Source organism: Gossypium hirsutum, chromosome A01 (genome assembly GCF_007990345.1).
Source record: "Gossypium hirsutum isolate 1008001.06 chromosome A01, Gossypium_hirsutum_v2.1, whole genome shotgun sequence".
Classification (NCBI taxonomy): Eukaryota; Viridiplantae; Streptophyta; class Magnoliopsida; order Malvales; family Malvaceae; genus Gossypium; species Gossypium hirsutum.
This window is the reverse complement of record NC_053424.1, coordinates 8,794,650-8,821,251: the sequence shown is the minus strand read 5'-3', so window position 1 is coordinate 8,821,251 and position 26,602 is coordinate 8,794,650. Positions and strand designations below refer to the sequence as shown.

The following is a 26,602-nucleotide window of genomic DNA, read 5'->3' as shown; positions in this document are numbered from 1 at the left end:
AAGCCCTATTTCGATTATTTTGGACTTTTTTACCATAAAATTAATTATTTTTAGTATTATTATTTTTATTATTACTATTTTATTATACTTGACTGTTAAGAATAATATTATTTTATTACTAATATTATTTATTATATTCTACTATTATAATAGTTCGTAATATTTGTTTTTATTAATATATTAAACAAATATTTTTTCTTATGTATATAATTTCCTAGAGTTTTACCATATACTTATATTTCTTTGTTTTAAAATCACTACAATATTAAATTCAAATACTTCTAAAATTATTTTTATATATGTACGCACAACGTTATTAATTGTTTCATATATATATTTTATTATTGATTCCATATTATTCTACTTGTATATTGTGTATTTATTATTATTATTTTTAAATTATTTTTCCTAATTATACGTATACAGCTATTATTTTTTGAAGATCCCGTTTTAAAATTATACTTTGTTTGTTTCGACTATTTTCTTGTTATTAATATTTATATTATTAGGAATCCTTTTTCCTATTATCTACTGTTTTATATATTTATATAATTATTTTTATTTCTTTTGTTTGTACTATTATTAATATGTTACCACTACCATTTTATTATTTGTCATTAAACCTTTTTTTGCTACTATGTTTTATTTTTTAATATGCATCATTTAGTTTATTACAATAATGTCATTTGCATGTGACATATCATTATTTTCATTTTTTTAAATTTCAATTGCCCAAATTCATTTATTCACAGATTTATTCTTAATTATTTTTAAAATAATGACAACGTTCGGTATTTAAAGAATTCAAAGGATCGTGCCCTAACGTACTGGGTTTTGCTTTCTTTGTTTGTTTTGAATATCAGAATATCCTTTTACCGGTTCACTCTTAAAATTTTTCAAAATAAAGGCAATGTTCGGTATTTAAAGAATTCAAAAGATCGTGCCCTAACGTACTGGGTTTTACTTTCTTTGTTTGTTTTGAATATCAGAATATCCTTTTACCAGTTCACTCTTAAAATTTTTCAAAATAAAGGTAATGTTCGGTATTTAAAGAATTCAAAAGATCGTGCCCTAACGTACTGGGTTTTGCTTTCTTTGTTTGTTTTGGATATTCGAATATCCTCTTAAAGCTAAAACACACGCTTTAAAGGCAATATCACATTTGAGGGTCAAAAATGTTGTGTCCTAACGTACTGGATGTAATGTTTTACCTCAAGGTGAGATGGTCTTTAATACACATTTGACTTACCTAAATTTTTTAAAAGCCAATAAAAGGAGGATCGCATTTTGAACCCTGTCCAAATATTTAATTTTTGACATTTAAGACACTAATTAATCGATTAAGTACCAATTTTGGGCGTGTCGAGGGTGCTAATCATTCCTCATTCGTAACCGACTCCCGAACCTGTTTTCTTAAAATTCGTGGACCAAAATGTTTTATAAGATGGCCCAATTATACCTCAAAAAAGGATTGGTGGCGACCCCAACTTTCGTTTTCAAAAGTCGATTCCCATTTTCAAAAAATGGTTTCGAAAATATGGTTTTACAACGCGTGCCAGGGATGGGATTTCACATTACTCAGCCAGGTTCCTCAGTTGCAACATCCCTGATTGATGGAGAATCAAAGCCAAAGCATGTGCTTTTAGAAATTAGGGTTCTACACCTGAAAGATTGGATTTGTCATTTAATCAAGCAGTATCGGTTTCTTATATATATTTTCACACCATGGCTTGCTACTATTGTTTAGGGCAATCAATATCGTCCAACCAAAATACCTTTGACAGCAGTGAGACCTTTTGAATATATAGAGGTAAAGCAGTATCATTGTTAAATACTTTTGAAACTATTTATATAAGGCAAGAAATTGAGAAGAATTCTTTTGTCTTATTCAATGTTCATGATTTAGGTTGTGTTGAAGGATGAACCTGACATTGATCCCAATGATTGAAATTCAATTCTTGAACATTTGGACAAAGTGGCAAGTCTCTTTCTTGCATGAGATGATTTTAAACTTTATCTAATAGAGAAGTCTAATGATTAAATCTTTTAAGCATTTATGGTGAGAACAAAATCCTTTATTGCCTTTATCGTAATAATTAAAATTCCGTTTTAGGTTTGTGATCTAATAGAGAAGTCTAATAGGAAGGCTGTCAATGGATCAAAGCCCAAACTTCCATTAGTCCGAGTTAAGGTGATTTCAGCCTCTGCTTTGTTAACAATGCTAATGCTACTATGAAAGCTGATTATTGCATACATGTTTCACTTTTTAGAGGTATAGCAGCCTGCCCCTTTCCCCTGCATTCTTATGTTTCTATGTCATTTTCAAAGGAAATCGAAGAAAGACTGCTACAGATCTCTAACCTAACTAAGGCTGACAAATCCTTTTCATCCTTAGTTTTATCTTCAGCCATGATTCCTTTCATGCATTTGTCTTTTTAATCACCTCTGTCCTCTTTTTTTCCCTCCTGCCTTTTTTTTTTCAAATCTTTACATCAAATTGCCTTTTTCAAAATAAAAAATAATATTTTTTTCTTTTAAAGTTTTATTGACAGAAGTGTGTGATGGTGATGTGGTGACTAGTATTAAGGATTTCACTTGGAAACTCCCATGCTATCTAATGAGTCATATTTCTAAAATCTCTACTACATTGGGAATGTTTTCAACATGGATCTTTGTTGCTAGCAAGTTGTCTTTTGGAAATTGCTTACACATCTTGTTAAACCTTTTGTCTGAAATCATCCATCTAGTATGTTGGATGTAAAGCATCCTTGCCTTCGCTTTTAATGAGACCTTTTATTTTGTCTTTTTCTCTTTCATGAATTTAATCTTTCTTTACCTAGTAGCTTTATCATTTGAAATTTTCTGTACTGATCTAGTGTGCAATTTTTTTTTTGAAAAAATTTTACTCTATTCTTATCTTGAGAATGTAAGTCATTCATTTCCCAAGAGAGTGTCTCTAGCATCTGGAGATAACTATTTCAATGTTCCATTTGACATTATAGGTGGATTACTCTGGATTCATGACAATAAATCCTCAAAGGTTGGGACAGAAGTATGTTGGGAAGGTATCTTAAGGTTATTGTTCATATTGTATGAGGAATGGGTATATGTATTTTTTTTTCTCATTCAGACGCAAAATAACTAGAATTCAATGAATCTAGGTTGCAAATCCCCAAGATATTCTTATATTTTCAAAGGCTTCTAGAAGGAGTCAGAAAGAAGGTAATTTAATCATCCAGGCTTTATAATGCACTCAACTCTGACTGCTTCCAGAAAATTTAACTGTTTACTTCTCAGCCATACTTTTTAAAAAAATAAAAAAGAAAAGGAAATTATTTTTTTGTTTTTGGAGGGGGGAGTCGCAAACAAGAATTTGTACAACATGCAACATTGGTTGCTCTATTTGCAAATATAAATAAGCTTTTGCCTGCTGAAATTAATCGCATAAACCCCCTAACTTTTTTAGGAAATGAAAAGATAAGAATAGGTGGCCAGTGAAATATTCTGTTACGAGGTTCACAGGGCAGAACTCACAAATATATACTGAAACAGCTGTTGGCTTGGAAGTTTATTTTCACTTTTGAAAGCTATTGCATAATAGATGCTATTTGGAGTAATATTTTACTATAAACATAATAGCAGCATCTGGATTGTCGAAGCTCCTTTATTTTCTTAATTTTATCTGCTTGATGTTAGCTTCTAGAAACATGGTTGAACAAAAGTTTAATTTAACTGTCTTTATGATTGTAGCCAAAATTGATGATTCTAAAAGACTTCATCCAGAAGAACTGAATCAACAGAATATATAAGCATTAGTCGCTGAAAACAATTTGGTATCAGCATTCACTGTTTCCTTCTCGTCTTGATTATTTTACATATGTCACTTAATTCTTATTTTAGTGTAGTCCGGAGGGTACTACACAACTTGTGTAATGATTTTAAAATATTGTTCTCACAGAATGTGATATTTTTTATTTTTTATTTTGCAAATACTATATTTTCAATGCAAAACAAAATTTTGCATGATAACTAAGCTTTGATCGAGTGCTTCTGGACATGAAAATTGTATCAGATTCCTGTTTTCTTTCAGTTATTAGACTGAATGGGGACTCTCATGCTGGGATCAAATATTTATAATGAAGTTTTTTCACCTTTAGCCCCATCCTTATCATGTTGCAGAAAATGGAGATCCTTCCGGTCAATGACTTGGATGTTGCACTGCACAATTTTGTTAATAAGGATGAAAAATTGGCTTTCTATAACTGTGTGCAATACAATTTTGAAGAAACTCGAGTCAGTATTTTATAGGTTAGAAATATGTAGTTAAAACAGTGTAAACTATAATGTTAGAATGAGGAGGGGAAGACCAAAGATGACATGAGCAGAAAGTACTATAAAGGACCTTACTTTTACTGGTTTAACTGCAGATATGGTCCTAAATAGAGCTAAATGGCTTTATCTGATCCATATAGTCAACCTTGCATTTTGGTTAAAGGCTTCGTGTTGTTTTAACTTTAACTTTCAATTCTTGTTTTATTTTATGTCGATTGAAGCTTCCTGTTATAAAGTCCTTTTGGGTAATATATTATGATAGAATCTTATGGTTTGCTCAATTGCTCGTATTAGTTTGACACTTTCTTATTTCATCTTTTTCCTGTTTTCTTCACTCTTTTTATTGACAGAACAAAATTGGAAAGGATTCAGATGCTTTGAAATGTGAAGAAGAAGATTTAGTTCTTAAAGTTGAGGAATGCTTGGAGGCAAGAATTTCAAGTTGATTGATATAAATATTACTGCAAACTTTTAATGCTATATTCCCAATAGCAAAAATGTTCCTTAGTCAATCATTCTTTACTGAGTGCCTTTAATGGATGGAAATAGTACACTATACCTTCAATTCATATATTAATTTTGCAGGAACGTGTTAAGGAAAGGTCCTCACACTCTAAGGATACCCTTCAATTCACCTCCAGCGTGCAATCCTTTGAGGTAATCTTACGAATATTCCATATGTTCCACTTTCTATTTGTTTAAATGTTATGTTTTCTTATATAACATTCTTTGCATCTAAACTATTGGTTCTTCAATATTATAGAATGTCTGGAGTAAAAACGATAAAGGAATAGGAAGTGCAGCCTCCTTTAGTGATGATGAAGATACAGCACAGATACTAAGCTCTGCCAATAGAGGCCGGAAAGGGCCACTAACAGCTTCTCGATCATCTGGGGATGCTTCAGAACTTGTTAAAGGTAAAAATTCTACTAGAGGAAGGGGTAGAGGTAGAGGCAGAGGCAAGAGGCAGAGGCTCTAGTGGCTTAAAGCAGACAACTCTTGATGCTACGTTGGGGTTTCACCATTCTCAAAGGTGATACTTCGATTTAACTTGTTGACAAGTAATTTGATTTATGACTAGAGAAATAAGTATCGGGTACAATACAATATCAATTGTAGAAAAATTCAACCTTTTCTAACTGCAAACCCTCTTCTTTTATCGCTTGAATCCTTTTTGTTTTGTAATACTGGGGCTGTCAATGTTGCTGCTACTTGAAAATAAAACTACTGTGTTTACCACAACAATATTAATTGTTATTTGAAGTATGCATATTCTCTATTTCACTCAAGTTTTATTTATTAATTCCTTATAAGTATGGAAATTTGCATCACTGGGTAAATTTCATGGGTGATTTTCCTAATGCAGGTCTGCATCAGTTTCCGCATCAGCTGCAGTCCAAAGTATTGCTAATGACGAGGAGAACGTTAACTCTGTTTCAAGTGAAGATCATGGGATTAATAAGGTTGACAACAATTTGGTATGAAATACCTCCCAGTCCATTTCAATCCTATGTTGCCACTCTATTGCTTCTCTATGCGACTGTACACAGAAATCACAGTTTCAAGAATAATGTAAATACAATCTGAACAAATGCTCTATATATTTTGAAGGAAAATGATGAAACCGTTCAGGGTAAAGGGCGCAAGAGAGCCGGTCCTAGGGGAAGAGGTAGAGGGTCTACATCTAAGCGAGGAAGGAAATCTGAAGACTCTTTAGTTCACAAAGCGCTCATGAACAAGCATGATGATGATGAAGAAGACGATACTGAAGAGATTATAAGGAGATTTAACAAGCCTCAACCTCGAGTTAGTGATTGTTCTTCTATTCTTTGTTTTTGACAGTGTCACTTTCCGCAATTTCTACTTCTAAATTACAAATATTTCCACTCGAAACTTCACCGTGTTGTTGGACTCGCCAACCGAAGTTTGAACCTCTTCCTTCATGTTTCTTAGGTAACAAAAAGTTATGGTGCCTTGAGAAGATAAAGTCTCATCACGCTTCCCCAACCTTTGAGCATCATAACACCAACCTAGATGATTATGATGATAAATTGAAAAGCAACACAAATCCAGCAGCAACCTTGAGACGTGAATAATTTTTAAGGGAGAAATAGGTACAGATGATATTTTTAAGTGGTAGGCAGTAAATGATCTGTGGCTGTTTTTACACATAATGAATGTTGGTCGATTTTTATTTTTTCCTCATGCAAAGTCTATATTGGGAAAAGTTTAGCATTAGCAGAGTATAAATTTAGTTTAAATTTTAAGAATGTCCAAATGTAACAAATAATGGGTGTATTGGCGTTTGCTAATTCAGTAAAACAACTTTATTTCAGAAAGGTTGGTTTCTTTTGTATTGAAATAAGTTGTGCAGATGAACAGAGTCAATTCACGGGGATAGCTCAGTTGGGAGAGCGTCAGATTGAAGATCTAAAGGTCACGTGTTCGATCCACACTCACTGCATAAATTTAAAATTTTTCTTTCCTACACGCAGAAGCCCAAGCCCAAACCATAACCATGTTTCGCTTCGTTTATTATTTGGGGGAGGGGTGGACTAATAAGAAAAAAAAAGATAATATATGTGGATATAAGGATAAAAGTTGGAGATACTTCAAATCCTTTGCAACGTTTTAATTGGCTGATCTCATTTTCATTACCAACCCATTTCTTTCTCTTCTTTCTTTCTTCGTCTCTACATATTTCTATATAAAACATTCACTTCCTTTTCTCTGCATTTTCCTATCCAGCTAAAATCAACTGAATATTTTAAAAAAAAGAAGAGGGTTGCCCCCTTCTAACTCTGAAAGACAATGGCTTCAATGCTTAGCTCAGGAACCGTCCTTAGGCCAACCCCATTTCTTGGCCAAAACAGAAATGCTAACCCTCTCAGAGATGTTGTCTCCGTGGGCACTACCAAATACACAATAGTAAGGTTTTTTTTTTCTTTTATCTTTTCTTAAGCATTTGGTGTGTAATGTAATGTAATGTGTAGGGAAATGAACTGTGGTATGGACCAGACAGAGTGAAGTACTTGGGACCCTTTTCAGCTCAGATTCCATCCTACTTCAACAGCGAGTTCCCTGGTGACTACGGATGGGAACTGCTGGTTTGTCAGGTGACCCTGAGGCCTTTGCTAGGAACAGGGCTCTTGAGGTAAACCTTCTTAGCAATTGAAACTGGTTGCCTCCTTTAAAGCTGGATCCAATGTCATTTTTCCTTGTTTTATAGGTAATCCATAGAAGATGGGCAATGTTGGGAGCACTAGGCTGCATCACCCCAGAAGTCCTTGAGAAATGGCTTAGAGTTGACTTCAAGGAACCAGTATGGTTCAAGGCAGGAGCTGAAATTTTTTCAGAAGGTGGCTTGGACTACCTGGGCAACCCCAACCTTGTTCATGCTCAAAGCATTCTCGCTATCCCTGGGTTCCAGGTGGTCCTCATGGGACTAGTCGAAGGATTCCGCATCAATGGTCTCCCTGAAGTCGGGGAAGGCAATGACCTTTACCCTGGTGGCCAATAGTTTGACGCTCTTGGTCTTGCTGATAAACCCTGTCACATTTGCTGAACTTAAGGTTAAGGAAATCAAGAATGGCAGGCTAGCCATGTTCTCTATGTTTGGTTTCTTCGTTCAAGCCATTGTCATTAGCAAAGGTCCACTGGAAAATCTTTTGGACCACCTTGACAACCCTGTTGCCAACAATGCTTGGGTCTATGCTAATAAGTTTGTGCCTGGATCGTAAATTAACAGCCCCGGATCGAACTTGTTTCATTATTTTCTTGTATCTATCCTCTATGTACCTGTAGATTTCGCATCACTCTGAAATTTGAAACCTGTGTCACTGAGAAGTCAATGAAATTCATGATCAAGTTCGGTGTAGGGTTCCATGATGGCTGGGATTTCCATTCATGAGAATGATTAACCAAATTTTAATTCTGTCAAATGCAGATTACATGACAAAATAATTTAGGGAAAAACATATGAACAATTATCATTTCGTTTGTATACAAGAACCTAGAAAGTTGGATCTTACATAACTTGACAACATAATATACATAAACTAAACCAAACTACTCGAAGAGGAAAGCAGTATCAACGCGAGGAATCCCTATTTGTCTATGCACATGATAATTCCTCCCAAGTAGCAAAAATTGGTGAGATATACAAATACAATGTCTCCCTCCCTGTCCATGGACTGCCAGAAACATTTATGTTCGTTGCCATAAATGTTAACTAACCGTACCTGAGAACTGATACAGGTAATTTTGGCAACAATTCTCCAATCAATGGAGATGATCATTTCAAACTGGGATTCAATCAGGATCTTGAACCTAGCTTCTCCCACCATTTTCTTCGAGTTTTGTCTGATTCATATCCACGCTTATGTAGTCTTGCCTTGGTTTCCTTCAATCGCAACTTGTACTCTTTCTTCCAAGTCTCGAACCTGCATTTTAATCTTCGAAATTCATCATCAGGATTCACGTTAGAAGTTGGCTGTGCCATTCTGATTTCAGCCAAGGATTTTGCATCATCATCAAAGGTTTGTCTCCGCTGTTCAAATTCCTTTAGCAGATTGCCCACTGCATTCAAAGATCCATTCTCTCTACCCCTAACAACATCAGGCATATTCCCAACAGGAGTTCGAGATCCCATGGACACATTATCTTCAGAATCATAATACCGAGGTGATACCACATCACCTCTTCGCTGACCAGCATTACTGTCAGCAGCAAGACTCTTTCTGGCTGCAGCAAGACTTGTCTGCAATAAATGCAATCACAATTAGTAGATATCAAGTTATTAAATTATTAAACATGCATTTATTCTAAGTTAATAGCTGCAACCATCAGGATCATAATGGTTTTTCAGTTACTTCCAACAATTATCAAGACCTTTTGTGTTGGTCAACAACAATCACCTTCACGCAAACATGTTTTTATATTTATGTATAAACATAAAACTCACCTGTAGCGATGCCATTTGCTTTTGCCACATATCCTCCATTGATTTCATCTTTGCCTCATACTCCAACTGCCTTGCTTCATACTGTTGTAGTTGCTCACGTAAAGTGGCATTTTCCTGTTCTTTTTGCCCCAAGATTGCTTCTGCCTTGAGAACCTTTCTCTGAAGTTCTACCATTACGGAAGGTACAACTTGAATTTGTTGCTCATGTGGCATGTCCTGGTTAAGCAAAAATTGTCAGACCTAAAGAATAGACTACAGACCATTGAGAAAGTAAAACATGCTCAGAAGCATGCAACTAAGAGAATAAAAATGATTTAGAAAATTTCTTTGAAAAAGGAGTACTTTTAGAATGTTACCGTGTCAAGTGTAGCGAATACCTTTGCTTCAGAAATCTTCCTACCCACCTTTCTTCTACATTTTACACTTTCAAGGTTCAACTGTTTCAAATTATGCATGTTATTGAAATCTCTGCGGGCCAACCACCCGCGGATTACTGCAATGGAGAAAAACAAGATAATGATAAGAGAATTGTAGACACCTGAAAGCCACAAATTTAACTAGCAAACAAAGATTTTACCGGATTGTAAATATATGACTGACGCCAACTGCTCATCAAGTAAATGAGAAGCATACGATGAGCACCTATTTGCCTCAATAGCATACTTCCTTCGGATATTTTCACCACAAACAACTGCATCACAAAGGAAATATCCGTCAATCTATTGAAAATAAATAAAAAATCAAAGTTGGATGCCTATAATCTAGAAAAGGACTAGTGCCACAAACATAAATAAATCTATACTTCAAGCCTCTGAAGTGTAAAAAGGGTGCTGGTTATTAAAGACTAAAGTCTAAAATATCCAGCAGAAAGCTTAATTTTTATTGGAAAGGAGGTTTGATTGGGAGAAGTTATTACATGATTGTATGGTTTTTGCTCCTTTGTTGAACTCATGGAAAAGGCGACGAGCTCGGTGACCACGGAAGTATTTCTGAACCTGAATTACTCCTTGCAACACTTGTTTTCTTCTATCCTCCAAAGCACCAATCTGTATACCAGCCACAGCAAGACAATAACAGCATCAAAGAAATTGTTATGTAATTTAATTATGAACAGAATGAAATAAGTTGGCATGGCATCTCTATGTTCCAAATTTCAGTATTTTAACTATAATGTCAAACTCTGAGCATCAAGAGATATTTCAGGTTTTTATTCGCCATACAACGATCCATTTACATTTATATATCAATCTGGTTATTTATGCTTCACTTGAAAAAGGTTTGTGACCAATTTGGCTAACATGATTTTTAGCCATAAAAAGGAGTCATTTCTCCCAGTTCAAGTGGAACCACCTTACATGGATCAAGAGTTGTGTTGGTTGGCTCTTCCAATCATCTATAGTGTCATATAGGTACTGGAAGTCTTTGGGGAAAGACGTACCAATATTGGAAATCACAGCACAAAAATTAAAAGAAACATGAAAAACAGGAGTATAGAACTTACCTGCCCAGTTCGAAGATACAGTTTTGTATAGCCAACTCGATACATGTCAGGGAGGACATTAAATTGTTTCAGAACAGCAACTGAAATACTTAATGGATCTTGATAAGCATTGGTCTCCAACAGTAAGAACCCATACCTATGAAATGCATGAATATATGAGAAGTATGCTGAAGAGAGAATACTTTTAAAAAAAATTTAATTAAAACAAGCTATTAACTACAGAAGGTATTAGCTGATACCTTTCTGCAAACTCCAGGTGTGTCATTCGAGTGGGATATCCTGCCCTTGAGATTTTAACAACCTCCAAAATTCCACAATATCTAAGCTGCTGCAAGACAAGCTCCTCTTCATACATGTCAGGGAGCTGCTTGCAATTTGGCTTTATGCAGCGAATAAAGTGAGGTTTTGTATTTTCCAACTGGTGCATTAGTTTGAAGAGTTGGCCCTGCGAGTACAGAAGAAAAGCCTAAACATCTACAAAGTATGCCATTGTGCAGTAAACACCAATATTCATACTACTACATTAGATACTCCGGCATTGCCAAAGTAATGTAAAAGATTTCAAAGGGAAATTCATGTCAAATACCCAAGAAAAAGACACAAGAACCAAAAACACTTAATAATATATGACATTCAAAGGATTGGAAAATGTACAAATGCTTTATGATGAAGATTAATGTTAAAAAACCTTCTCTATTAGAATGGAGACCATAAAAAGCTTTGTAGTTTTATCAATCAGTTTGAACTACATTACAACCACCAGATATAGTTGGATCAAAACAATTAAGGAAGTAATTTTACCTTAAAATTTGTACCAACACTTTGCTTTGGAGTGTCCGATGAAATTGTTGGTTTTAGAGATTGATTAATTCTTTTTTTGGCAAACAATCGTGGCAACTCGCTATTACAGGATGATAGATGTTGGACTAAGTCAGAGTTCAGAGAATCTCTGTTCTTTTCCAAAAAGCCATTAGTATCATATAATACCTGCAGAAGTCCAAAAATCAGTAATTTCATGCATGCTTCTTGCATTACAATTTTACTAGTATGCAATACCTTTGAACCTATTTGTAAACAAATTCAACATTTCCAAAAATTACACTTTCTTAATTGCAACTCAGGGTTTGACTATGTTTCCTTTGAAATTGAATGAAAGGAAATCTTAAAATGAATTTCTAACTGTCCTCGAAAGAGCAGTGACTGACCTCTCCCGCAAAATGTCGTACACTAAAGGCCCTGCCTCTATCTCCTTTGAAGTAAGAACTAGAATGCAGATGCTGCTTCAACTTATTAGCAAGGGTAAAATCAGTTGAATTGGGGAAATTTGATTCCTCATCCAACAAAGAAAATATCCCCAATGGTTTCTGCAAAATAAACAATTAAAAAGAAGAATAACAGATTAACCTGAAACATTTTGCTTTGTAATAAAACGAGATAAGGAAATAAAAACTTCAGCCTGCATCAGCACCGAAGCTAAGATAACATACTTCAGTAAAACCAAGCTCAATTTCTAAATAGAAGGAAAACCACAAAATACACATGAACCACATGCCGCGCAATATATTTTGAAAAGAGTCATTCTAATGGATTTTAAATGAGCTTTGCTGACAAAGAAACTATTTAACCAAGTTACCTTCTCAAATAAGTCCAAGCACTCTTGGTTGTCTTCAAAATCAACTTTGGTCCAATCAATCCCATCCAACCCATACTCCTGAAATACAAAAAAAGGAAGAGACTCTTGATAGTGGGAAACAGATCATATAGAAATTTGACTACTAAAAATCAATCTGTAAGCCAAGTAAAATAAGGGCAGAGTTATGGAAATCCAACTTAAGGTTTGAGTTGCTTACCTCTTGCCCAAGCTTAAATAGATACCGGTTGAAGTGTTGTTGCAGCCTCTCATTTGCATAATTTATACAAAACTGTTCAAAGCTATTTTTCTGAAAATCAGAAAAGAAATATTATTAGTTGAACAAACTTTCTACAAAATTATAATATCTAAACAGCCAACTATAAACTACTTACCTTAAATGATTCAAACCCATAAATGTCAAGGATGCTTATGGACCTGCCTATGTATTTTTTATGAACTCCAAGTGACTTGTTGATTTGTTCCACAAGCCAGTCAAACAAGCTTGCATAGATGAATTTTGCCAATGCATCTCTCGAGTCAATCGCCTATATTACAAAAAGAACATTATCATGTCATTAATGTGTGCGCAACAGCTAATATAGAATATGACTTATGATGGGAGAATTGAGGAAGAATACTTTTGCTAATAAAAACTGAACGAACCTGTTGCAATGTCAATTTCTTAACAAAAATATCTTTGCCAGCTTGGACTCTATGGGTAGATAAAACTTGATTCAGTTCATGGGGTGTACAACCCATCAGCCTGGCAGCACTGGTTAAAGCTGCAACAAGGGGAAAAGAAAAAGATCTCACTTATACTTGCAAGCAAAACAAAGGGCTAGCTAACAGGCATTATATTCATTGTTTTATGTAAGGCGCAAGCAAATCCAGTTAATTGAAAAATTCTACAACAAAGAAGGAATCCAGTTTCTCTCTCTCTGTGCACAAATATTATTACCTTCATCAGCAGATGCCTCCACGTAATGTTCATTGTCAATTGATTGAAATGATATATTTCCCAGCCACAGCACTGCAGCAATCATTGCAAATGCTTGCTCTTGCTCTTCTTTGCACATTTGAACAATGTCTAAGGCTTCCTGCAGAAAAGGGGAAACTATTGCTTAAAAGACATGTGACAAATTAAATGGTAAACAAATGCCTACACTATTATGGTGACATTAAATCTAGCCTTTCAAATTACCACAAGCTTCTGGAATTTCTTAGCATCATCAACACCATTAATCACCAAGCTGTCACTCTGGATAAGATAGTTGTACTCACTGGCCATTTTAAGATTCATTTTCTCTGCAAAGAAATGATTCCAAGGATCATAAATATATTTCCCAGAGCCTAAACTTTTCTGAACTAGACCGTGAAATGCTGTAAAATGAAATAGTACCTCTTAGAGTTGGTGGAGCACCAACACAAAGTTGATAAAAGATATGGTAAGACCGTTCACCAGCAGCCAACTGAACTACTCTTGACTGCTCAAAGGTGACATAAAAAACATCAACATCAGATATCATACATGATAACAGAGATAAAATCCAATATAAAGTGTAACTGGGTCAGGAACTCACCTTTTCCAGAAGAACTATCCACGATTATTAGTTGATGAATCAACATTAGCACAAAAATCAAGTCAGTGGCCAGGATTAATCTATGTTATTTTATTACTACAAAGTTATAATAGCAATTTTTAAATTCAATATGCTTACAAGTTTGAATTTTGGCACCGGATATCTTCCCCGTTTCAGTAAAATAAATTTCTGTAAGCTTGCCCTGCATCATAACAGAGTAATAAAGAAGTACTTTACTGAGCTATAGCAAATGTGAAAAACACAAACCAAAGTAGAAATTGGTCCTCTGGGGTTTATACAATCAGCAAGGATTCTTTTAGCCATGAGAATAATTTATAGTAATAGAGAGTGAAGGAAAAAAGAACTCACAAATCGGCTAGAATTGTCATTCTTGGATGTCTTTGCATTCCCGAATGCTTCAAGTATGCAATGTGTCTCAAGGATTTTACGTCCTATCCTGCCATTGCCACCTCCAAGGGCAGCTAGGTACCGCATTGCCATTTTTGCTGTCTCAGTTTTCCCAGCTCCACTTTCCCCACTGCAAGATAAATTTATTTATTTGATTCTATGGTTTGTAAACAAAAACCTGTGCTTAAAAGCTACAGTACTCATATTACAACAAATATTAAATTTCCAACTAACCTTATGATTATAGACTGACTTATTCCATCTGCAAAATTTTAAAAATAGGCAATTGATAGAGAATCAGAAACATGTTATTACAACAACACAAACAAACTATCACTTGTTTACGCTAACTTCAGAAAGAAAAAGAAAGAATGGCTTCGTTCACCATTCATCATCTCATTATAAGCAGTGTCTGCTGTAGCAAAAACATGAGGGTTGTCAGTAGCCTTCTGCCTATAACTTGTGACAAACTCTTCCCCATAAATTTGGACATCTTTGTACGGGTTGACTGCAATCAAAACTAGACCTGCTTTACTCTACATAAAGAAAAAAAAAGAGTATAAATGAAGCTCGGAAGCAGAGATAATCCTCTTTAGTAAGTGCATAAGTAAGGGTTATATCCTGCTTACATATATCATATCACGAGAATATATGTACTTAAGATTCTGAAGAACTGATGGCTCGTTCAAATAACTAAGCTGTATGAGATCATTCACACCCTCCAAAATTTCTGGGTTTGTAGGTAAGAGCTCGTTGTTTGAGACTTTTACAACCTATACCAACAATACAATGTAAATCGAAATAAAAACATGCTAAAATGAATACTGAATACTAATTATCCAATCTTTTAAAAACCATGACCAATCCAAACTTACATTTCCATTGGAAAGGGAGACAAATGATTCTTCTCCTGATGTAGATTGTATAGTTCCAGATCCCCACAGCCCATTTGATAGCCGGCACCAAACACGAAGTTTCTGTAACCAATCCTCTCACAGTAAATACAATTTATTTAAATTGAATACATTTACCTAAACTAGTAATCATTTTCACAGAAGACGAATGTTCAAGCACATGCTTCCCATTTCTTATGTTTCAACAAAAGAAAAATTAAGTACTAGTCGAAATTTCGTATAGACCTTTTTTTTTTGAAGCGAACACACTCTTTACAACCTTTGAACAACAATTTATATCATTGTCTGTTTGGAAAAAATCACATTTACATAAAATTGAAACCAACATCCTAGTATGTTCGACAATCACACACATCCTGGGTTATAAACCCTAGTGCAGTATAAAAAATGAACCATACTGCCTATTTTCTAACATTGCAAATTCGTTGTCATGAAACCATATTTTTATAATTATAAAGTTAGACTCCATTAGGTTATTGTACGCAATTTGTAGCATAGCACCCCCAAACCCATTTCATCAAAAGCATTCCTTGTTCATTAAGAAAAATACTTCTTTGACACACATTAGTATTTAGTAATTGTCGAAGAAAACTATTAAAATGATTTACTTAAATATTAAAAGAAAAAAAGGAGGCTAAACTAATCTGCAGGTTCTCATTTCATAAAAGAACACATATTTTCCCCTCCAGCTTCTAATTAGATGCCTCCTAAATGGTATTAAAACAAGGATCAAAGTTAAATAAAACTAAAATTTTCTTCAAATTTCCCCAGGAATTATTAAATGCCCAGCTAAATGGTATTAAAACACGAATAACAATCTTATAGAACAAAGCAATTGAAAAAAACAATTTTCGACTTTAACACTTACTTTTTTTAAAAAATGCCCAATATTATCATTCACCTCAACTTTAGCATCCGAAACCCTATCTTCCCCTTTCTTCCCTTCAACTGCCTCCAAATTATAGGGCGAATCCACATTCACAAATTTCCTCATCTTTCTGCTCCCAAAAACATGTCTCTTCACTCCCAACTCTTCTTCCTTCCTTTTATCTTCCTCTTTTCGTTCCACTTCACTTGAAATTCCACCGCTTTCGCCGTTAGAATCGACTCTGAAGTTCGTCGGAAGGGAGCGGCGAGCCGAGGGAAGTCTAGCCTTGGATGTTGGCCGAGACGGTAAAGCCGGTGGCAAGTCTTTAGGCTTCTCGTCCTCATCTTGCCATCGTAGAGACTCTAACATCTCTTCTAGCGAACTTTTTGCTATACTGGTTGGCGACGCCGATAACATCATTTTTTTGGACAAGAAAAGTAACTTTTTTTCTCGTATAAATTCAAACTAATTTCTTCGCTAAACTTGCATTGAATTTTTTTGAAAAGAAGATCGTAAGACCGTATAAAATGAACGGAGAATGAAAAACAGTGAATCAAAACGTTTAATACTTCGTTAAAAGAAACAGAACAACTGCAAGGGAACTAGCATCAGTTAAAAAACTGAAAGACATAAAAATAGCAAAAAAACGCAGCGATAATATTTAGGAAAATAAAAAAAGTTCTTACAGAAAGATTAAGGTTGTTCAGAAACAAAGCTTTCAACCAAAAAAAAATACAAAACTGTTTTAGAAACAACTAAACTTATGGTTTGTTCTTTTTTCCCTATTTTACTTTAGGTTTTATCAAAAATTAAAAGAAAAAAAAACGTTCGGATCTAATGAAGAAGGTTTAAATAATATTTTTGAAAATATATTTTAATTAATTTATTACTGGGAAAGAAAAATAAAAATAGAAAGTAGAAACAAAGCGGCTTGGTGCTGGTTGAATTGAAATACAGGCGTTACTCAAGGGACCTGAAAGAAAAACTCAATTGAAGAGAAGAAGAAGAAGAAGGAAAAAAAAAAGAGAATTAGATAAAATTACAGTTATTGATCCTTTTTTCTTTTCTTTTTTGATTTTTTATTAAATTTCTTTTATTCCCTTTTTTTTATTTAATTCTTACACAGTTCATAGAAAAAAGGTACCATTTTATTGTTTTATTAGTTATTTACTAGCTTTCAAAAATGGTAGTTATAATGTATATTCAAAGAATATATTTTGGAAAAAAAATGTTTTTTTTATATAGGTTGGTAGAAAACAATTTGATTGAAATAAATCAAAGATTTTGTAATAAATTATTAATTATAAAATTATTTAATTTAATTATGAAAATAATGAAAACTATAAAATTGAATTTTCAATGTTTTAATATATTTAAATAAAAAATAAATATGTAAGCTTAACTTGAGTGGAAATAAAAGTATTTAAGATTACTATTCGTTATTTATATTATATAAAAAAATGCAAATTAAACGCTTTCTATAAAATGATAATCCACTTAATAATAATAAAATTTATTTTATGAGATAAACTATAAAAATGTCACTTTTATTTACCTCATATTATATTTTAGTTACTTACGTTATTGTATTCTAACATTTTAGTCATTGAGCCGTTAATTGCAGTTAACGGTGTAACAGTAAGCTAAAGTGGCATGTTAAATCATCATTTTAAACAAAAATTTTAGGTTAATTTTGTAACACCTTCTACCCGTATCCGTTGCCGGAATAGGGTACGAGGCATTACCAGAGTTTACTGAGCATTTTTAGATAATTCTGAATAATTTATTATTCATATTCTGAAAATAATCATAATGTCCCTCTATTGGGCCCTTAAAAGCCCAAAACATACATTTAAACATTCAATTCACATTCATGTCACATAAATGTATAATTTAAACATTCAATAACTCAATTCAAGTTGCACGAACTTACTTCATTGCTTATTTGTATTTATAGTTTTACTAATCCAAAAACTTTTTCTTTTTCACGTTCAAGTCTCATATTTGAGCCACCCGGATCTTTATAAATAAATTTGATCATCATTTTTATTTATTTCATATTCTAATACATTCAATTAATCTCTAGGCAAAATTATCATTTTACCCATAAACTTTTGATTAATGACGATTTCATCCATAGACAAAGAAAAATAAAGTTCTTGTAATTAAATCCTTGTTTCGAACCTAATTATTCTTATATATATTGATAAAAACCCATAAATTCTATAAAATAACAAAATTTTCCACAATTTCAACACTTTTTAATTTAATCCCTAAAACATGTTTTCACCCGATCTTGATCTTAATTAATAGTTTCATTTAATTTTATAATTTAAATACTAAAACAATTCATTTCCTTCATTTTGGTCATTTTTGATATTTTTACAAAATTGCCCGTACAATTTTTCTTTATTCAATTTAGTCCCTGAGTCTAAAACATACAAATTATCCATTTTAAAAGTAAACCTATTAAGGGTGGCAACAAACAACAGTATGTATGTTACCCGGATGAAATATGAAATACTTCTCTAAATTTTTTATCCCATTTGCTTCTGTTCGTTTGGTTACAACTCCTAAGTCTTTGAATCCCAAACTTACTTCATACTTCATCCGGAATTATTACCTTGTTGCTCTAACTTCAACAAGAGCTTCATATTTCATCCGGAATAATTACTTTGTTGCTCTAGCTTCAACAAGAGTTTCATGTTTTATCCGGATAACTTAGTTATGTTTTTCTTCCTGTGTGAAAAACCCAACAAAACCCTTGCTAGCTGAAAATTCATATGTTTATTTTTCTCCTCCTCCTCTCCATTCCACATCCTAAATGTATATAGCATTCTTATAAGTAACATTATCTATGATCTCACTATTTACTTATAAATTTGTTTAAAGCTGTCCATTCGTGTCATAATCACTAAATTATTTTTAATTTGAGCTACAGAGATCCAAATTAAGATCTGTAAATTTTCCTTGAAACTTGACTCACATATATTTCTACCATAAAATTTTTAGAATTTTTGCTTTAGCCAATTAGTACAGTTTATTCATTAAAGTTTCCCCTGTTTCACTATCTGACAGTTCTAACCTCTCTTCTTTAAAATTAATTATCTCACATTACAAAACTCAGAGAATGTTCTTGTTGGTTTATCTTGAAAATAGACTCATTAAGGATTCTAAAAATATAATTTTGAGCCTCTAATTATTTTTATCCAAATTTTTGTAATTTTCCAAAGTCAGAACAGGGGAACCCAAATTCATTCTGACCTTGTCTCACAAAATTTATTATATCTCATAACTTACAATTCAATTGCTTACACCGTTTATTCTATAAGAAATTAGACTCAATAAGCTTTAATTCAATATTTTTTTCATCCTCTGATTCAATTTCTAAAATTTATGGTGATTTTTCAAAGTTAACCTACTGCTGCTGTCCAAAACTGTTTTAGTTCAAGATGTTTATTACCATTTTTCCTCTAAATTTCACTGGTCATACAATTCAGTCCTTGCTGAATTAGCCCATCACTTAAGCTAATTTTTCTCAATTAACATTTTATTCCATCATTCTAAACTATTACACAACCTTTAAAAATCAGAATTTTAGCACTAAACCTTAATTCACAACTTTTTCACAATTAGGTTCTAAAATCAATTTCTATTGAAATTACTTGATAAAATCATCAAACAACAAAGTAAAAGCTTCAAATCTATTTTAGTTCATAATAAACAGCCAACACTTATCCATAAAATCAAAAACTAATGAATTAAACACTTGGACCTAATTGTAAAAGTCACAAAAACATAAAAATCTCAAAGAAAAGGGCAAGAATTGAACTCACATATGTAAAACTATGAAAAACAGCAACTTTCAGACCTCCCATGGCGTTTTTGCTGAAGAAGAATGATGATATCTCTAAATTTTTCAATTGTCTTGTTTTATATGCTTAATTTGCAAAAATTTCCAATTTTGCCCCTTGTTCACACTTGGTTTTTATTTTTCCTGCACACACATGCCGTTCAGCCCAATATGGGTGTTTAATTGCTTATTTGGTCCTCCTTTAATTATTACTAGAGCTATTTAATCACATTTCATAATTTTACACTTAATTCAATTTAATCCTTTTTACCCAATTGACTACCAAAATCTTAAAATTTCTTGACGAAACTTTAATACTGACTTACTAACACTCCATAAATATTTCTAAAATATTTATGGCTCGTTTTATGAATTTGAGGTCTCGATACCTCGTTTTCAATCCAATTTACTTGATTAATTCTTTTAAAATCGCAAAATTTACTAATTCAAAAATTCTTTTAAATTCGCGCTTGGCCCATAATTATTATTTATTAAAATTTCTAAACTTACTCATTGGATTTTGTAATCTCGAATCACTGTTTTCCGATACCACTGAAAAATTTGGCTGTTACAAATTTACAATCAATCCCCATATTTTTTTTTTATTTTGAGTATTTCTTTTCTTTTATGTTTTTTTTCCTTTTTTTTCATTCTCTTCTGCTTGTTCATCTATTTCCCTCCCTTCTCAATTTCTTTTAACATAGTTTTTTTATATTTTCCATTTGTTGAAACTAGTTCCTATATTTTTATTTTTTTGAACAATTTATTTTTTTTCAAGTGAGGTGAGTTTGTGGACTAGTTTTAACAAATAGAAACCCTAAAAAAAACTATGCTAAAAGAAATGAATAAGGGAGAAAAATAGAGGGAGAAGCAGAAGAAAATGAAAAATTTAAAAAAAAAGTTAAAAGAACTTAAAAGAAAAAAATTAAATTGCTCAAAATGAAAAAATATAAGGACTAAATGTATAATTTAACCTAATATTTTTATTTGAAATGATGATTTAATATACCACATCAGCTTACCATTATACCGTTGACGGTAATTAACAGCTCAGTAACTAAAATATTATAATACAATCACGTAAATGACTAAAACGTAACATTTGAAACATAAGTGACTAAAATGTAACCTGAGGCAAATAAAAATGACTATTTTGATAGTTTACCCTTATTTTTTTCTTCCCCTTTTTTTTTCTTGTATATATTCAATTATTTATTTATTTATTTTGTTTACAAATTATAATGCAAATTCCATTGCATCCAATGAATAAATGGCCTACTTACCACTTACCAATACAGCTTTCATTAGAATACTCTTTGGTAGGTAGGTAGATCAATTCTTTTAGATTACCCATTTTTCATTTTCATTAAACCCTTATTTTTTATTATCAAATTGTAACAAATCCAAGCTTTCGGAGGACTAAATAAAAAAAACAATTAAATATTTTAAGCTTTGATTTAGAAAACCATGAATAACGAGAATTAATTAGCCAAATTTAATGCTGATGGTTAAAAATTTAATGATAAGGCAATTAAAGATTATGGGTGCATGAAATATTGAGTAATTGTGGTCCTCCTTTTTCTTTTTTCTTTTTTTGCAATAATTAGGTTTACACATTTGCTTTGATTTTGCCCAAAACGTTAGGATTCTTTACTTGAAGGGTATGTTTCTTGACTTGTTATGAAGATAATGGGATTGAAAATGAAATGCAAACAAATTTTGTCCTTTGAGACAGTTTTTTTTCTTTCGTTTTTTTTTTTAAATTCGGTTGTTTGATTAAAATTCAAAGTTGTTTTTGATTTTTTTTAATAATGTGTTTGATTACAAGTTGTAGTATGATTAGGTACTTTGCGAGTCAAAGTTTGTTGGAATATTGGAGGAAAATTCAAATAATTAGAAGTTTACAACTTATAATAAGGAACTTTTAGGATTAACAATTAAATTATTATTTTTGACTTGTGAAATTAATATTTGATACATAATCGATGAAAAATGTTTTAATTTTATGAGCGGGCTCAAATACATACACATATAAAATTATATTTTATGTTTTTAGATCCTATTTATGAATATTTTTTCATAGGGGCGTTCAACCAGTTAACCAAATCGGATTAGTATTAATTGAATTAATCAAATTTTTTAAGCTTTTAACTATTAACTGAATCAAAATTAAAAAAAAAATAACCGAACCAAAATATTTCGGTTTGTCAGTCGGTTAACTGAATTTAACAAAATTTATATATTTTTTTAAATTTTTTGTTAAACCAAGTATAAAATATATAAAAATTAAATTAAATTGATAATATTCATTTGACCGAATTATCCAAATTAAAACTACATATAATTTGTATTATTAATTATTAAGTTCAGTTAATTACTCAATAACCAAACTTCCAAAAAATAATTTATCAATTTCCGATTGAATTAAATTGATTAACCGACCGATTAATCGAATTAGATTAGTTTGATCGATTAATTTAATTTTAACAAAAATTTAAATACCCTAAATAAAATAATTTTTTTATTCTATTTTATATTTAAATTCAAGTCCCAATAACATAGTTAATTAACATTTTCAATAAAAATAGTAATTTGAAGTTTACTTGCCTAGAAAAATACAATTAAAATATTGGGGTTTTTTGGGTTTAAAAAAATAATTATAAATAATTGAATTTTATTCTTGGCATTCAAGGTGAGATGGGTAAGAATAGAAGGATGGAAAATGGTTGCTTATATGACTAATATAATAATTTATTTGATTTATGTTTTATTAATAAATTTTGGTAATTTAAAAGGGTAGATGTGTGATTAAATCTATTGCCAAAACCATCCATTAATAACTGAAAATTGATGTCCTTTACAATGGCATGTAAGTAATTCTAATTTTCCCTAATCCATAGAAAAAAATAGTGGTGTTCTTTGAATAAATTTATATAATAAGTGGAGGGAGATTAATCATAACGGTAACGTGGCCCCTACTAATATTGTGATAAAGGCAAAGCCAAACATCTGCAATTTTTGTAATAAAATTTGAATGGAGAAAAAGACCACCTAATCCCGTCGAGGTTGGAACTTTATTGCTTGTTTCTTTCCCTTAATTTATGTTCTAAAAGGACATAGGGACACATTTTGATTCAACCCATTTCTAATTATTAATATCTTTTTTATTAAAAAATACTTTTATAATAAAATAAAAGTAAAAATTATTTAAAGATCAAATTTGAAATTAATGTTTATTCAATATTTAAATATAAATATTTTATTATTTTATTTATGATTCAGCTAGAAAATAAATTTCATTTTTAAATTTATTGTAGGAATCAGTTAAGGCCAATAAGGCATTAGCATAATTGACAAAGGCCAAGGTTATGAGTTTTAAATACATAGATTCAAGATCCACTATGTGTAATCATATATGCTAATCTTTAAGTCTCATTATGTACAATTGTCATGTGTGAGTTTTGATTCGATTAATCAATTTTAGTTTGAATTATTCAAATTTTTAATCTGTCTGTACTTATAAACTTTAAAAAGAACAATTAAATGTAAATTTTAATATTTAAACATGTTTTTATAGTTAAACATGATCAATAATATTTTAATTTCAATTTTAAGTATTTTTTTTATGGTTGAGGTAAAGCCCTAAAAATTTCTCTTTTTCTCCTAAACTGGTTACTTCTTCTCCCTTCTTTTGCTGAGTGATAGTGCCTCCCTTTTTCTCTCTCCCACCCTCTTGCTCGTTATTTATTCTCTTCATTCACTCCATATACATTTTCTCTTTTCAATTTATAGATTTGTTTTGTGGGCATCTTTACTATCTTTACAAGTTTGTGATGAACAAAAGATGGTGTCTATCATCATTAAACATTTACTGGCCACTAGCAGCTCTTGAAAAGTGAGTTGATCGTAAATATTCGAATGGTAGCTCTTCATTAACTTTTTAATCTATTCATATTTTGACAGTAATTCAGAATAATAAATTATTTCATAAGTTAATTTGGACTCATATTGTCTTAAATATTATATATTTCTTTTTTTCATTTCAATTGTTTAATAAATCTTCAATTTTACAAGTTTTTGTCTTATCTAGTACAAGGTTTTGTAATTTTGTAGTTTTATTTATGCAAATAGTATTGAGTTTGTAAGTGATTTTAGGGATGATTTTGTCGTCATACTTTCCAATTGGTGATACTCGATTCTTTTGTTGATTTTACTTGTTGCTTTAGACCATTCGAATTGATTTTTTTATCATGTTAAATATTTGTAATCACTTCAAACATATTGCGATTGAGTTGATGGATCATTTACCATCGAGGATAGGTGTTTATTCTTTTTTTCCTGACTTGTATGATCTAATTCATGGTAAATTAACAAAATTTCTTTTTAATTTTTAATTTCAAAATCTTTTTTTCTGAACATTTATTTTATATTTTCAGATTGGAATTATGAATACGGGTGATTGTATAGAGACCTCTATAATGATGAAGAAAACTTGCTTAGAGTTCACATTTTTTATTATATAAAAATATTTATTTATTTGTGTGGCAAGGTTGGAATTGGCAGGGCGAAAACCAAAGCATGTCTCAAAGTACGATAAGTTGTCGAAATTTGAGACTGTGAGATAGTTTTCATTTTCTCTGCACTCTGCAGCTTTGCTGCTTCCCTATTACGTTGCTTTCTCGACATTCTCAACTGTTCCCAATTATTTCTATTTTCTGGTAGTTCCTGTAATTATAATTTTAATATTTTTTAAATAAAATACAAAATTTTAGTTGAAGTTAGATGTGATTATCGAGGATATATAACTTTCTTTTTTTAATTTTTCTCTTTAAAAATATAAAAATGTAAAAGATAATATTTTTATTAGAGTTGTATAACTCAAATTTCTGTTAAAATAAAATACAAGTAGGAAAATAGGAGGATTTGTAAGGATCATCGCAGATCCCTAATGAGTAAAATATCGGGCTAGGGTTGCAACCAGGCTTGTAGTATGGTACAGGGTGCACAAGTGGAGTCCTTATAAAAATTTATATTTTCTATTTGATATTTGATTAGAATAAGGTGTTTTAACATTATTACATTAAATCTATTAGACTTTAATTAGAATAAAATTTTTAAACCTATAAATAGACGTAATTGACTCTCATCTTATATTATTTAAATTTGACATAGTGAATTTTATTCTTTTCTGTCCGTGATTTTTCTCCGAAAGAGTTTCCATGTAAAATTTGGTGGGTTCTATTTTCTCTCTTTATTTGCAATTCATTATCATTATCATTATCAACGTTCAATTTTCACAGTTTTAAAATCATTTTATGAAATAGATTTAAACTTGAGTTTAATATCAGTCACAATTTAATTAATATCAACTTAGTTATTAAATTAATTAAAAATATAAAAGTAAATATAATATATTTATAACTATTTTTACTGTTAAAAAAAACTATAGTACAATTGTTTATTTTTTATTTTCACCTAATACAATATCTAATTTAATCTAATTCCTATATTTAAGTATTTTATTAAATTTGTATTACCCTTAATCACCTGATCAATTTAGATATAAAATTATAAAAAAATTATTTGTTTTGAATTATAATTAATATTATTATGTTATATTTTTTGTCTTTTTCATTTTTTATATAATTTTAAAATTAAAAATAAAAAATTACAGATACAATTAGAGAACACATGTACAATAATATTAAAATACAAATTATTACCACCTCACCTATATTCATTGTTAAAATAATTTTTTTTACCTAAGTTATAGGTGTGAAAAAAATCTAATATTAAATTAAGAGGCTACTAATTTTATTATTTAAAAAATTTATGAATTAGTTTTTGATGTATTGATATCTTGTAATTTTATGCATAATTTGTGAATGACATATAAAAGAATTTTAAAATTGAAATCACCTAGTTTTATTTTTAAGAGTAAACTACATCTAAAGTTATTAAAGTATTTGTAAGTTTACGTTTTAGTCTCTTAATTTAAAAAAAAATAAAATAGTTACTGAATTATTTAAAATTATTCGTTTAAGTTATTAAGTTGTTAAAAATAATTGTTGTAAGACATTCTCTTTCGCACCATCTGTACTAATTGGAAGCTTTTCTTCTCTTTCTATTCTAGATTTCCTTTTTTGTGTGTGTGTGTGTGTGAAACGTCTTTAAATGTCGCGAATTTATAAATTGAAATCTAAACATATTTTTTCTTCGATCTTCAATACTGATTGTTAGATCATCTTGGATTTGAGATATGATCTTTTACTTGTCAATGTGTATTGATTCACCATACTAATAATCAAATAATTGTTTAGAGATTGCTAGTCAAACTTAAAAAAAAAAACTTAACAATCTACTGATTTAAATACAAATTTTTAAATAATTCAATGACTATTTTATAATTTTTTAAAGTCAAATAACTAAAACTTAAATTTACTAATAATTTAGTCACTATGATTATAATTTACCCTATTTTTAGTGATAAAATATCAGGTAATATAGCGTGTGTAAAATTATAATCCATCAAATATTAACCCAAAATCTA

The 26,602-nt window shown here is 31.1% G+C and overlaps 1 protein-coding gene and 2 pseudogenes across 4 annotated transcripts; 2 read left to right on the top strand and 1 right to left on the bottom strand.

The window, feature by feature from the left end:
* Positions 1-1,537: 1,537 nt before the first annotated feature.
* LOC121208532 (double-strand break repair protein MRE11-like) lies at positions 1,538-8,215 on the top strand (annotated as a pseudogene).
* On the top strand, positions 7,144-8,215 carry LOC121204934 (chlorophyll a-b binding protein 13, chloroplastic-like; annotated as a pseudogene).
* LOC107917722 (myosin-2) lies at positions 8,208-20,107 on the bottom strand. Of its 4 annotated transcripts, none has more exons than XM_041075764.1 (25): positions 20,036-20,107; positions 16,200-17,172; positions 15,293-15,394; positions 15,047-15,190; positions 14,803-14,953; positions 14,652-14,679; positions 14,379-14,547; positions 14,148-14,211; positions 14,010-14,023; positions 13,829-13,913; positions 13,631-13,734; positions 13,388-13,526; positions 13,093-13,211; positions 12,822-12,974; positions 12,647-12,736; positions 12,430-12,507; positions 12,002-12,160; positions 11,598-11,783; positions 11,036-11,241; positions 10,797-10,932; positions 10,212-10,341; positions 9,873-9,986; positions 9,652-9,788; positions 9,296-9,511; positions 8,208-9,091 (listed from the first exon to the last, which is right to left on the bottom strand). In XM_041075764.1, exons 2-25 carry the CDS (start codon positions 16,617-16,619, stop codon positions 8,648-8,650), a joined length of 3,588 nt encoding a protein of 1,195 aa, XP_040931698.1. In that variant the 5' UTR covers positions 16,620-17,172; positions 20,036-20,107; the 3' UTR covers positions 8,208-8,647. The 4 variants fall into 4 exon arrangements, with proteins under 4 accessions (XP_040931698.1, XP_040931706.1, XP_016702497.2 ...); XM_041075772.1 differs by having other exon boundaries at positions 9,673-9,788; positions 20,036-20,100; XM_016847008.2 differs by lacking the exon at positions 20,036-20,107 and having other exon boundaries at positions 16,200-17,184.
* Positions 20,108-26,602: the final 6,495 nt, after the last annotated feature.